This window comes from Pleurodeles waltl, chromosome 6, assembly GCF_031143425.1.
Source record: "Pleurodeles waltl isolate 20211129_DDA chromosome 6, aPleWal1.hap1.20221129, whole genome shotgun sequence".
Lineage (NCBI taxonomy): Eukaryota > Metazoa > Chordata > Amphibia > Caudata > Salamandridae > Pleurodeles > Pleurodeles waltl.
The window spans coordinates 1,658,468,499-1,658,483,311 of NC_090445.1; the positions used below are offsets into that span (position 1 = coordinate 1,658,468,499).

Genomic DNA, 14,813 nt, shown 5'->3' on the forward strand with positions numbered 1-14,813 from the left:
CGACTGCTTCAAATCAACCCTCCCAAGTCCTTCTAAACTGTGTCAATTATGATACATTACAAGAATAACTGGATAATTAAGTAAGAAGAATGACTTCAGAGGTGCACTATTCAGTGACTTCTGGCAGAGTAAACGTGGGAACTCTGCTTCCGACTGAGACAAAACTGTTTTTTCAACACCATTCTGCGTATCATTTGTGAAGGAATTCTCAGTTCAGCAAGTCACTTGGGACAGGAAGAGAATGGAAAACTGATTCCAAGAACTTGTATTTGTAAAGCAACCTATTGTGTTTTGTTAATACAGCGATAGAGTCAGTATCTCCTGAATCTTCAGGAAAGGCCTGCCCCAAAGGTCTTTTAATGTTACCCAAAAACTGTACCTCCAACTCCTCGTTCCTATTTACATCCTCCCGCCTCACTTGTAGTGGTAAAGGCTAACAATAGCTGGCCGTCTTACCAAGGGATTACAGTTTTGATAGGAGCCAAAAATTATGCCACCAGGATGACACAATGGTGTCAAGTACAGAAACAGGGTTTAGAACCATGGCTACATTTTCATGCTGAATGTCCTCATCACTAGGTCACACCTCCTCCACCGGGAAACAGGTGGCGAGGGAGAAGTTGGGAGTGTTATGACAATTTCATGTCACAGAAGCATCTATGTGAAGTAGCAGTCATGGGGCTACTATTGCTTTCACTTTGTGAAAATGCGTTCAGTTTCAAAGTTAGATTTGTGGCCCTAATATTGTATTCTTTGAAGCATTAGGATATTCTGAAAGGTACAACCATTGGAATATGTTGCTTAAGCCAGCATGATGTACGTAGGAGGTACAATCTATGTTCATTAGGATCTGTTCATGTCAGATGTTCACAATATCTACATAGGACTTATTTTTTTACATACAATGATTCTAAATGGAACTCATTCACAGTCAGTGGCTACCCCGAATATCTGGAATGTATTCAGGTCTACAAACCTCTACTGGGAAGACTGAAAGTTCTTTCTTCATCTTTGATATAGCTTCACACAACTCTTCATAACTGCACACTTGATTCTTAGTAAGTACAGATCCATTCCTGGAGGCACGTCCCTAAAGTGTGAAAAAGACAGTGGGAGGAAGGGTGGAGTATAGTGGACTTTAGAAGGTATTGGCCTCCTTGTGATTGCTCCTCTATTCTTTGCTGCATGAAAATAAAAGAAAAAGCATCACTCCTTCGCAGTATCTTGCGGACACCTGTCTGAATGTTCTTCTCTGCATTGGAGCTCTAGTTTGTGTCTAACTAGGTTTCTTAAGTCTGATAAATTATGTACTTTTCATCCAACTAGGGCTCTGTTTTTTTGAAATGTAAACAGAGCTTAGAGGAAAAGGCAGTGGTATTATGCTACTCTTAAAATACTACATTGTAATACTCCTTATTTAAATTGAGAAAGATAAGTTATTCTTATACCCAAACCTGATCATTTGCAGATTTCACCAGTGCTTTAAATGGGAGGTACTGAGTACCCGCATTGCTTGAATTTTAAAGTGACAGTACCTGCGCTTCTCAGCATTGCTGCAATACAATTAATGGGAGAGGACGGTACTTCTCGGGAGCAAGCAGGTACTCTAAATAGCGAGTACCTGCACCTCTATATTTCCATTTAAAGCACTGGATTTCACCAAATTGTTTTTTTTTGCATTTTTAGACCATGATGACCTTGATACGGTTAGACTTCAAGCAGTTCCAGGACTATAATTTGCAAAAAAATCTTGCTCGTCTGAAGTAATCAAGACTAGGGTTGGCCTAGCAGCTCAGTGCTCACCAGCATGGCGCGTGCTTTGCCATCACCTTGGTAACTGGAGGTCAGAGAGCAGGCATCCCACACCACCGAGCTGCACAATTATGGTCCAAGTGGGCGATTATTCCACCAAAAATCAGGAGTGGTGTGTGTGTGTCTAAAACAGTGACCAGGAAGAGATCTCCGGAGGTGAGCAACGTAAATGTTAGGACTACTTAAAGAAGGCGTCAAGACGTCAGAGGCGCGGCGCGTGCACTGCTCTTCACGCCTCATTTAGCGGCTGAAAATTCCAGCGCTTGTTAACTGTGGCATATGAAATCTTTGATTTCCAACTAATTGCAGCTATCGGGTGAATGCTAATTGCCCTTCCTCTTCGCAGATATTCTAGCAGGCGCACAGTGGAGACGCTTTTGAGTAGGGGAGGCTGTGTACTGAAAGGTACCGGCTGAGTACTGTAGACGTACTGGCTGTAATTTAGTATTTGCTGATGGCCGCCCCTGAATTCACCCAGGCAGCCAGGGCCAAATTTAACCTTATGAACAACCGTCCTCAATGCATTAACTGCACTACTGATGGAGTTCTGAATTGTTTTGCCCCCACATGAATTAGAGGCAGGACAAAAACCTGTCCTGGTACACAGAGGATCACGAAAATTTGAAATATTGTTGGCACACATATGAGACACTGGCAGTTCCTGGCAGCAGCTAAAGAAAATTAAATGATGCCCCAGTCTGCCATCCTAATTGGTTGAGACGGCGGCCTATCGGATTGCTGAAGCAACATGCTGTTTCAGCCACAGGTTGGGGGTGGGGAGGTGGGGGGGATTGGGGAGTGGTGCGGGTAGATCGCAATCATGGCAAACGTTTTACTCTCTCAAACCCACAAAGTTGATCATGAAAAAATTACCTGATACTCTGCCTTTCTTGTGTTATGAAATATAGAATTCTCAGGCCATATTTGTTACACATTATGAACGCATTAAATGCTTTTTACATATTAATTTATAACATTTACATAATTAGGAAATATTAAATGGGCAAAGTTAGACATTAAGGGCCATATGTAGCAAAGGTTTTTACCCATTCTGTGTCTATGGGAAAAAGTGTTCGTACATATGGCCCTAAATCTCCAACCAATTTTCAAAAAAAGGAGCCATGAATGACCACCCCTCAGGCCCTTGTGGCGTTCACAAATCGACTTGGGCCTGGGGGAAAACCCAGCGAGCCCGTCCATAAATTCTCCATTACAAAGAGAACTCACCCACTCCTTTAGGGGAGGTGGTGCTTGGGGCAGAATGTAAGCTGGTTCCTCACAGAAGCATGGCAGCGCCAAACCGATAGATGGATTCCCTCTGGCACCCTCTGAGAGAGCAACTGGGCTGTACCTCCGTCCCTTGGTGCAACCACCATCCCCAGGGCACTGTAATGGAGTACCCTGAAAGGCTAAGGACAATCTCTGTAGCTCGTGCCCTCGCATTCCAATACAGACTGTAAAACCATTGTACCGACTTGAGCCTGAGGCTTATAACCAAATCTATCTTGAATTTGCCTTTGTTTATATTCCTGATGCCAAGGTTGTCTATCTGTTTTGTGTCCAAAGATGACTCCTCCCCAGTCTGCACCCCGGCATGCCCAATCATGTATAAACCTCTGATGTTGAAACAAAACCCTTCTGCATCTGCTTCCTGAGTAGTCAACAGGCAATACTGTAATAACCTCTCACAGTGGTACTAAGTACAGGGACGCGAATGTGGGAAAAGATGTACTTTGGGTCGAGCGGGATCGCGTCACAGTCATCATGGGCAGCCAGGCAGCAATGTGGTGAAAAGGTAAGGCCACACAGTATTTAAACCTGTCCTGGCATCCCTGCCGGCCCTTTAGGCGACCACCACCACCCTCCTGGCAACCAGTGGTTGCTGACCACTGTTGCAGGCAAAACCGTGAAATATAAACAATGCAGCAGCAACTGGCTCCGTTTGTGATCTCGGGGAGGCGTGGGCATGCTGCACACAGCAGATTACTGTGATGGGCACAAGTCCTGTCTTTTTATCTAGTGCACTCGTAGAACAGATTTTGACTATGTGCAAAAACAAATTACTCTTGGCCGGGGGACATAAATGAATGAATTTGACCATGTTCACATTTCAGAAAATAATTTCACTCAGACGTACTAGAAAGTATAAAAAATTGATGGGGTCACAAGGCTGGAGCCCTCCGTCAGTTTTAAATGTTATGATCGTCTGGTGCGTTGGCCCTTTAAGTGTGAGCCTTCAAGCCATGCTCTGTAGATTAACAGACTATGACAAGGAGTGTTAGTAGACTCCATCCCTTATAACCTATGATGAGTCATTCAAAACCATGTACCCACCATAACCAGGACTCCGATGTAGGAAGTCCATGTGCCACAAGATAATTCCGTTTATAATGCGCACTCCACAGATTGAAGTGCTCCGAAGAGGCAATGTGATGTGTAGTGCTTCCAGAACTCCTAATTAACTAAATTACATAAATAAAAAAATGGAGCTAGGGGGCAAAGCATACCTCCAAAAAGTTTACAGAGCAGCTACGGAAGGAAAGCACAAAACAACCGGCAGTAGGAAGAACAAGGACGATGGACTACACAGCAAGATTGAATTTGTGTGTAAATGCCAGTTACGCCCATACCAAGAAAGATTTTGACAGGCAAAAATGTATGTTATACAGAGAAATTGCTTTCAGCTGCATTCATATTAAAAGAGCTGCATCTTGTTTGGCAGGAATTGTCTTCAGCCAAGACATGCACGGTGACACCGTCTCCTGAATTATGCAAAAACTCTGCCAATTATTTCTGCTCTAAGCTAAAAAAAGAGAGACACTTCGACAGTTCACAAACAATCACTGTTGCCAGTCACCGATACCTCAATGCTTTTATCCATTGCTAGCTAGTCTGGGCGATTCTGTGAGAGCATATCCATAGTCCATGTGGCTTCCATCACTAACCTATGCATTGATCAAAGCTAGTAGCAGTTCTGGGTCACCTAGTGACCTACTGACAGAGATCACCTCCAGTGCCTGGTTTGTAAATAAATGAGCGCCAGTGTCCAAAGCAATGCTCAGAACCTGCAGCCAGCGATATTAAATGTCAGCGTGCCGAATACCTCGAGCATCTTTAATCCACTGCCAGACACCCCTTCTCCTTTATCTCACTCTTCTTGGTTGCTCCTTTCTTCCTTTGTGGTGGTTTTTCCGTCTTTATCTTCCTCCTTATTTCCACTTTGTTGTGTTCCCCTCTCCTGCTTTCGGAAAATGAGGAAAAATAAGTGCCGGACCACAAAAATAAATGTGCTGGTGGCCCTACCAGCAACCGCCGGTTCAAATTAAGCACTGGTCTCAGTGAGTGCAAACTGAGGTGCACTACTTTTAATTTTTTAGTTTTGTACTTCTTTTTAGACCCATTTCACTTTTGTTCTTTTAATTGATTGTACTGCTGTATACCAAACACTGACATATTGTGATATAAAAATACTGTGGACTAAATATCGAGGACCACCATGTCGAAAGGAGCGTGAATATAGAGAAAGCATAGATTTACCATTCTTAATTTGACATCTGCATGCCTTTGTAATAATTCGTCAAGGTACATATATATATATTGAGTTAGGTAAACAAAATCTACATCCTGTGATATTTCGATTTCAATATTTTTTCCTCAGTATTTCCATACCAAAATATTCGGTCTTCGATATTCAGGGGAACACCTTTTAATTGTACAGATGAAGTATTTCTCTTTATTTAACAACTGTAATAGATGTTTTTTTAAAGCAATTTGTTTCACTTGTACAGATACTGGGAGATACCTAGTCTGTCAGACTAAATTTCTTTATATAATTCAAATACTTCTTTTTCTCCAAAAAACCCGACTTTATAAGGACATGGTAACATCTCTTGACACTACAGTTGCTAAGTAATTGTAACTTCTTGTTGACAGCCGGAAAAGTTCTTTTCAGCTCAAGCAACAGATGTCTTGCGTATCCTGAAAAAATATCTCTGGTGGCTTGTGGCCACGGATCAAGCATCTTCAGCATGGGGTACTGCTCCATTTTGGTAAAAAAAAAAATCTAATGAAGAACACAATTCTGACAAACCTAGACAATTGAATGTCCAGTCTGACAAATGGTGAAAAACGTTTATGATGAAAAATTATGGTGTTTCTGATAGAAAAATGGGTGTACGGGCCCAGTATAGAATCCTGGTTCCCGCAGAAAAATAGAAAAAAATAATAATCCTATGCTATGTAAAGGATGCACGCAAGATTGCTCATATGAATCTTACATGGTAGTGTGCAAATATCCTACCTCGTATTCTTCCAAATGTTGGGCTGGTTCAAACCTCCACCCCATTGGCATATGTTATGGCTTGGAGGTGCACTTTTAAACATGGTCTGGGCTGTGCAGCGCTTTCAATTAATACTTTTTAATAACCACTGTTCGGTATAAGGCACATCTACAAATGCGTGCCATTTTGGTATTCCTGCTTCTCTTGCTCCTCCTAGATTGGAACCTGGGATTGAGCTCACCCAGACCCACAGCATTCTGCCCATCAGAACGTATTCTGCCCATTTCCTGCTTGCATCCAGTTCTGATGCATCTTACCCTGCTTTTTCCATCCCATTGATGGCAATGTGACTCTAGACACATGAATGGATGTGTCTGCTGTGATAACACCAGGCTCACGGCAGCACCGAGGATCACTGGTCTAAAGGCAAAATGCCTCTGGAATAAAGATCTGAATTTGAATTGCAAACAATTTTTTTTCGAATAATTTGGTATGAACCCATGCGAGGGCGGAAATTGTAATTTCTTCTGTTAACCATTTTCACCATTTAAATGTGGTATTCTACAACCTGCTTCTTCATCCTGTATCCCATTTTGAAGTACGCTCTTTTTTTCTCCGCTTTACACTCAGCGTTTGCTTCAGCGATTTAACTGTGTTATTGCCCCGGTTACATTCTTCTACCAAACCTGCTCTTTCTCCATCTCATAACAGGTACTTCCTACTTTATCCCTTTTCTCAATGCTTTTTGTTGGCTTTTTTCCACTTCCTGCACTATTTTTAGTCTTTTTCGTTTTACAACTATGCATTTTATCGCTGAATGATTCCTACCATTATATTGTGAGCGGTTTGATTCAAATCGACTCTACACTGAGAGGAATGGTTCTAACTAGTTAATGGCTACCCCAGGTTCATGCTGTCTGTGTCCCTGGTCGACCTTGTGTTCAAAACTCCCACCAGATGCAAATATCTTGGCAGTGGTGGAAGAATTCCCATCCCTCCCGCTCTGTAAGTATCTAATTTGCATGCCAAATGTTTCTGGTAGGGCCCACGCATGCTAAAGAATTCTGCATAAGAAAATGTATGAACTCTGATATAATGTAAGCACACATGGAAAAAAAACCTCTAAGACAGTTCACTGCCTGCAACCCACCTCTATCTAACAACCAAAAAGGGTGGAAAAAAGGTCTACTGCTTTTGACAGGAATGAAGCAGCTGTTTCATGGAGAAGTTGAGCGGTGGGTGGAGCAGATCAGGAGTGAATGAAAATGTACAGCTTATGCATAAGCGGTTGCCGAACACACATACCCACCTATAGCCAGTTAAGATGTCCGGAGAGAATTAATGAAGGTCTGATTCAGTCTTAGCTAGTTGCCAAATGTTCTTCTTTTCATAGAATGTTTGGAATTGCTATTAGCATAGGACAACAACTAATAATACTTCCAGTTCCCTACTTGTCCCACAAAATGTCGCCTACTACAACCCTAAGGCTTCATCCAGAGCCTGCAGTACTCTGAACATGATGCAATGCCCGCCATGGCCACAAGGGACAGCTTGGTAGACATCACGTAAGCGACACATTCACACTTGTGCTTCCTACCTCACAAAGGTCTTCCAGACATCTCACAAAATAATGGCAAATCTTGCATTCAATATTCATCAATTAAACCTCTGAAGAGACTGTTCTCTTGTTCACAGCATCCAAGAGCTCAGTGACATGGCTGGCAGGATACACCATTTTCACATGCCAGGCACAAACACTTCTGGCCTTTTTCCTGGATTCAATGATCTTAATACGAATGTCAGGGATATCTCCAGCATGATATCACCAAGTAAGGGGATAGGGAGAAAAATATCAACCTACGACTGCAGAGAAATTATTATTAATTCTATGTTCCTTTTGAAGGTAATGAGCCGCAATTAAGGCTAGTCAACATTTGTCAGTCTTTCCTAGGTATTATCTAGCCATTCATGATAAGCAATAGCAAGGTTTTTGCTTTCCTAGTCAAGGTTAAGTGATATTTGTAAAATGCGACTGTGGTTAATGCCTAATCCCCTTACAATTCCCATGCTGTTTCAATGATCCCAAAGCACATACAAATGTCAATGACATTGCCTATGGATAACCCCTTGAGAAAAGCCTCACAAACGCTTTGCAGCACATCAAAATATAACTTAATCATGCAAAAGCTGGCATTCACAATCATCAATTCCTCATCTTAACTCACATATTGGGGTTCTGTGGAATTGTAGAATTGTGAATTGCACTTGTGAAGGGGACAGCTGGGCATGGAGGTGAAGTTATAACCATCACAAGCTTGGGCTTCTTAGTGGGAAAGGAGGAATTGTGAGAGGAAAACGCTTTGAAATGGGCACAGCATCTACAAAACTCATACAACACCGGCAAACCTTACACATTTGTGGGTGTTTACACATTTCACCAGCCAAACTCCTGCAGTGCCACTTCTCCAAGTATCAGATAATTCAGTTCCATGAAGGAAATTAGCCTGGTTCACCACAAAACTTCAGACAGGAGGGACTAGCAAGGATTTCTCAATCAGCAAACACGTTCTAGGCTAGAGTTTCCAAGCAGAGTTTAGTGTTGCTTTACTCCACAACAAAGAACAGACAGTTGTAGCCCAACATCGCTTACTAAGCAATGTTAAGAGTTCATCAAAAGTTCGCGCAGCTTGGCAGTCCTTCACTAACTGAACAGAAAATTCTGCTTCCTACGAACTCATTCCACTTGACATACGTGGATTCCATGCCCACCGACATAGATTACAAATTACCACTATGCACAGCTTTTTTAAGCAGGCCCTTAGTGTTTCCCAGTGATGAGAGTTAGCAATGCTGGGTAACATACAACTCTAATTGCTGAAAGAGTCCCCAGAGGTACCCTGACCTGGACCACAAAAGTGCAACATCATCTGAGAGCCGGGGTTCGCACAAAGGAGACACTAAAGTGTTCTGTGCGGTACTGTGCTGCACCGCACCCTTAGCACACGTGTTGTGCAAACTGGTATGTGCAACACTGGCCGTATGTACAGTATAACTCACACAAGTATCATGGTGTTAACTTTAAATCACAACACCATCCAAACTGCAGTCAACCGAAAAGAGCACCAGAAAAGGACATTTGATTTACACTCCTCAATTCACAATTACCATGCTCACATTATATGGAATTCACATAGGAACAGTTTCGAGCTCCAGCTACGAGGCAGACTTATGTGTGTGCATATTTGGCTCTGTGTATGTGTGTGCACATTTGCCTCTGTGTATGTATATTTGTGTGTATGTGGTGTGTGTCTGTGTGTGCATTTATCTCTGTGTATGTGTGTATTTGTGGTGTGTGTGTGCACATTTGCCTCTGTGTCTGTGTGTCTGTGTGTGTACATTTGCCTCTGTGTATGTATATTTGCGAGTGTGTGTGTGTGTGGTGTGTATCTGTGCGTGTGTGCATTTATCTCTGTGTATGTGTGTGTTTGTGGTGTGTGTGTGTGTGTGTGTACATTTGCCTCTGTGTATGTGTGTTTGTGTGGTGTGTCTGTGTCTCCATTTTTCTCTGTGTATGTGTGTGTTTGTGGTGTGTGTGTGCGTGTACATTTGCATCTGTGTATGTGTGTGCACATTTACCTCTGTGTGTATGTTCATTTGCCTCCGTGTATGTATATTTGTGCGTGTGTGGTGTGTGTGTGTGTGTGCATTTATCTCTGTGTATGTATGTGTTTGTTGTGCGTGTGTACATTTGCCTCTGTGTATGTGTGTTTGTGTGGTGTGTCTGTGTCTCCATTTATCTCTGTGTATGTGTGTGTTTGTGTGGTATGCGTGTGTGTGTGCATTTGTCTCTATATAGCAGGAATGACAGAAGTTAATATCTCGAGCTTACGCCTGGTACATGCACAGAATCCAAGAGCATCTGCCCGTCTCACAGTATCCTTCGGTGATGCTACAACAAAAGAGCATCGAGTGTGGCACGCGCGCCACAAATACACAGACACCCACACAAAACATCTGGGTGTTTAGGGTACTCACTATAATCATCTGGCAGACGTGGCCTTTGCAGAGCTCGGAGTAGGATGAGTAATGCATGTACACAACCCAGCTGCCCACGAAGATGCCCAGCCAGGCGAGGAAGAGGTATTTCACTTTAATGCCAGGGAGACGACTCTGTAACAGAAAAACAACAGCAGTGTCACAAACAAAGAAGGGAGTATAATAGTTGTGGAAAAGCAGAGCATATTGTTTTGTAATAATTGGATTTTACAAGGCGCGTGTGTACCCCATTCACGGCCTCTGGGCACAACACATCAATCTATCATAAACATGCCACCCTTCATGGGCACAACACTGACTGATGAAGACTCAACTGCAGCTGAGCAAATGGCAGCTGACCACTCACTGCAGAAAAATGTGAGACTCCTTAGGCACTCTGATCCACACACACAGCTCTCTCCAAAGGCCCCTATAGATCGAACACAATATACGTTCACATCAAGTCAAAATTTAAAGCGTCCACAAATAAAAATAAAATATGGCAGATTCATTTTCTTTAGACACAAAAGGCATGCAAACAAAACCCTGCCGAATTTTTAGATGATCCACTTTGTACAATCTTTGCAAACCACTTCTAAACTAAACATTGAAGCCACTCTCAACTAATCTCTCCCAATCAAACATCTACACACCTGATTGATCGTCTGCCCAGGTCCACATCAAAGGACACCCAGTTTGACATAGCGCTACAACGTCATAGAAATGGTGGTTAATGAATGCTACACAAATGTAAGCATCATACATAGTAACTCCACTGCTAAAATATTATGCTAAACTAGAGGCTTGAGCAAATTAAGTCAATTTCCAATCTCTCATGCACTGGAAAAAGTCTTGAAACTGCTGCTATCTTGCAACTTTCTACCCACTGGGAGCTCTACAACCACTAAGAGACTAAAAATCAGCGTCTGTATCATTTGACGCAATAGACACAACATTCCTCTTCATTGGTTGGAGTCCTCCTGCAGACTTGTAGGGACCGCAATCCAGTAGTAGGCTTTTTTGAGCAAGCTGGACATACCAGGTGAAACTGGGTTCATTCTCTTTCAAGACAAGAATTGTCACGTTGTGCACCACATGGATCAGCATTGTCACCTGCTCTGGTCACATTGTTCCAACTGCAGCCATTCTTGGCAACCACAAAGTCAGCCATCCACACATATGCGACTGACATCCTGGTCCACATGATAATATCTTTTTTATGAACTGTATTTTTATTTATTTTCAACAAGTGGCAGAGATAGATGCTAACACATTTCATCAGTGCAAGATGAATGAGCCATATAAACGTACTCCTGTACATCCACACTGGCCTTGCCCAGGTGTAGCGTATTCAATACAATTCACTCAACAGTCACATTGTGAAAATAGGTCCATCGTGTCCCCCATATCTTCTTATGCTTGCAGAGACAAGCTCAGGCTTGACGGATGGGTTCATCAAGATGAGAGTACCTATCTATATCTCTCAGGCATTTGTCTCTCGACGGACTCTGGTCTCCAGTGTGTGAGGATTTCACTCCTGGCAAGAAGAGTGCCTATTCTCACGAGGGTGCGCTCTCGCCTGGGGCCACCAAGCACTTTGTGCGAGAGATCAATAGATTGCTCTAACACAGAGGATAATACCCACATAATGCTTCATTAATATCCCTCCATTTACATATAAGAAAGTGGCGTATTATTTGGGGAGGGCAACTTCCCACCTCCAGGAATAATCACAATTCCTGTCGGGGAGAACCCTCAATGTAATAGAATTAACTGGAGCTCAACCCCTTGGTAGCTATGGCGCAGAGTGGGCAGGCTTAACATAGGGAAAAGCCTAAAGAGTTTATGCAGGACCAAAACAGTGATAAAGTCAAAACACCAAACAATAACAACCCAAGACGAGAATTAGAAAAACAGAGCAAAATGTAATACACAAAACAACACCAAAATGACAAAAACCCAATAAGGGGAACTGGAGACTTGAATTTTTAAAGGTTTAATTAGAAAGAGTGCTACAAAGCACAAAGCACCAATAAAAGGCTGTGTGCGCTGTAGACTGGGAACTAGGCATTATTTGAAGCAGACCACAATGGAGCCCTGCTCAGATATAATAAGTTGATTGGACCAGGTAAAAAGTATGGAAGTCAAAACATTCTAAAATGTTTTCCAAGTCCCACTTTAGATAGGCTCTTTGCCACGTGTTTGAAGAAAAGTGTTGGCATTTCTTCTAGGTTCCAGTGCAGAGTGATTTTGTCACTTTTTGAGCAGTACAATCTTTCCTGTGTGGGCTGTAGCAGGAGTTGTGTACAATGTAAAATAAGTCTTTAATGGAGTCCGTAGCAAGTACAGGTAAAACGTTCTAGATTAAAGTGTGCAATCTGTACTTTGACTTTCCTTATGTACCTGTTACGGTCTGACCAGTGACAATGTCAATTTCAGCCTAGTCACTGGGGGGTCATGCCATTTCTAATGTCACACATGTTCCACTCTTCAATATTTTGTACCCTACCTTGTGGGCAGCAAGTTGTGCTTAGGGGTGACTTATTAAATGTTTAAAATCAGGTTTTCATACGTGTCAAAAGTGTTATTCTGACAGGTCTGTGGAGCAGTGCTCAAGGTGCTGCTGTCAGGCTATACAGAGTAGGTCTGATGCCATGTTTCCACTACTACTGTAGTGGATGGCACAACAGGTGCTGCCGTCTGCAAGTCACACTTAACTTTCCATGCCTGGGGTTGATTTTTGCACCACAGCCTATGGCCTTATAGGAAAGGTAATTGTGCCAATTAGGGTTAAGTCAGTATTCTAATGATAGGAAAACAGGGCAGAAATTGGGAGATTGGACATCACACAAAAGATGACAATTTTCTACATAGAGAATATGTTAACCCCTTCTGTTCGGACGGCCGGGATCTGTCTGACGACAGGTGGGCGTAGGATGGCTCCCAGCTGTCCTGGCACACACCCACAGGGGAAGCGCTGGTGCTCCCCACGTGGGCTGCCCTTCTACTGCCCACCAAGAAGGATGGTAGCGGAAGCGCTTCTGCTGGCATCCTTGACCCCCCATCGTTCTGATGACATTGGGGCATCGCTGAAAGCGATTTGCTTCCAGTGCATGTTGGAGGACAGGTACGTTTTTGTCCTCCGGGAGAGTTTGGGGCAGTCAAAGAGGCATCAGGGTATAGGAAGGGGTTTCTCTTTCCCCCAGTGTCTCTCAGGAGTGCATTCCTGCTGTATGATTGCCATGGGGCTGTGATGGTGCAGCCGGAATGCCCACTAGACACCAGGGATTTTCTTTGACAATGTGTTTTTTGTTGTTTGGGGAGCGGACCCTAGGGCAAGGTTCGCTCCTCCTTTCGGAGATAATATTTTGGCCCCACTTTGCTTATTACTTCTTTTACAGAGTGTTGGGTATTGTTAACATATTTGTCAAATTACTTTTATTAGTAAGGATTATGGCTAGTCAAAGAATTACCATTCAGCAGGTTGTTGGTATGCTCTTTGAATCTTCCTCTGACCATCATTATGAGACTGACTTTGAATCTGCGGCAGAGGAGGAAGTATAAGATTCTGGCAGTGAATTTTCTGTCTGAGAGGAATCATCTGATGATGAAGCCACTCTCAGTGCACAGAAAGTCCCTGTTTCAGAGGAGAACACTGTTGTCTCAATAGTGCAGCAATCAGCATCTGGACTGTAGTGTGGGGCGGTAAAGCTGCCCATTGGAAGAGCTGAACTCTAGGTTGCCCCAAACATGGTGCAGCTGGCGTTGCCTGCCTTTACTGGTGTTGCATGGTGTACAGTAAATGCTGAAAACATTTTGCCTATAAATTTCTTTCAGTTATTCATGGACGATGTATTTTTCTATGAGATTGTTGAACAGACTAATTTGTATGCTGAAGAATATTTGAGGGATTACAGTGCCAGACGTCAGCCCCGCTGTAGGGCTACCTGGTGGCCTCCTACAAATTTGGATGAATTAAAGAAGTTCTTTGGTTTAACTTTGTTGATGGGCTTTATAAAGAGGCTGTTGCTGTCTTCATATTGGTCTACCAGTCCCTTGATAGCAACAGCCATATTTCCTGCATTCATGAGTCATGAACGGTATTTGCTTCTACTTCGAATGCTGCATTTTGTTGACAATGCTTCAGCCTTGCCACACGATCACCCTGACTGTGATGGTCTTTTTAGGATTCGGCTTGTCCTTGATCACTTTGTAGATTGATTTTCAAAGATTAATGTTCCAAGGAAAGAAATAGCTGTGGGTGAGTCTTTGGTCCTGTTCAAGGGCCGTTTGGTTTTCAGGCTGTACATCCCTAGCAAGAGGGCATGTTATGGAATTAAGATGCATATGCTGTCTGAGAGTAGTACAGGCTATGTCTATAATTTCAGGGTGTACACTGGTAGGGATTCCACTATTCACCCCCCTGGCTGTCCGTCCACTTTTGGAGTTAGTGAGAAAATTGTCTGTGAACTTGGTAGACGACTTTTTAACAAAGGTCACCTTTTATACATATATAACTTCTCCACTGGTGTGCAATTGTACAGGGAATCATTAAAAGTGGACAGTGTTGCTTGTGGCACAGTCTACTCTAACTGTAAAGGTTATCCAAAGGAACTTGTTTGTAAAAAACTTTGGAAGGGACAGTGCAGTGCCTTGCGTAGTGATGAACTGCTAGCTATGACATTT

The 14,813-nt window shown here is 42.9% G+C and overlaps 1 protein-coding gene and 1 long non-coding RNA gene across 2 annotated transcripts in view; one reads left to right on the forward strand and one right to left on the reverse strand.

Moving 5' to 3' along the window:
* LOC138301290 (uncharacterized) overlaps positions 1 to 14,813 on the forward strand; it is a 554,538-nt gene that overhangs the window by 254,682 nt on the left and 285,043 nt on the right. The gene's annotated exons all lie outside the window — the stretch shown is intronic.
* DIPK1B (divergent protein kinase domain 1B) overlaps positions 1 to 14,813 on the reverse strand; it is a 268,213-nt gene that overhangs the window by 170,455 nt on the left and 82,945 nt on the right. Inside the window, exon 2 of the mRNA XM_069241590.1 lies at positions 10,128 to 10,262. Coding sequence (XP_069097691.1) covers positions 10,128 to 10,262 — 135 coding nt within the window. The remainder of the gene's footprint in view (positions 1 to 10,127; positions 10,263 to 14,813) is intronic.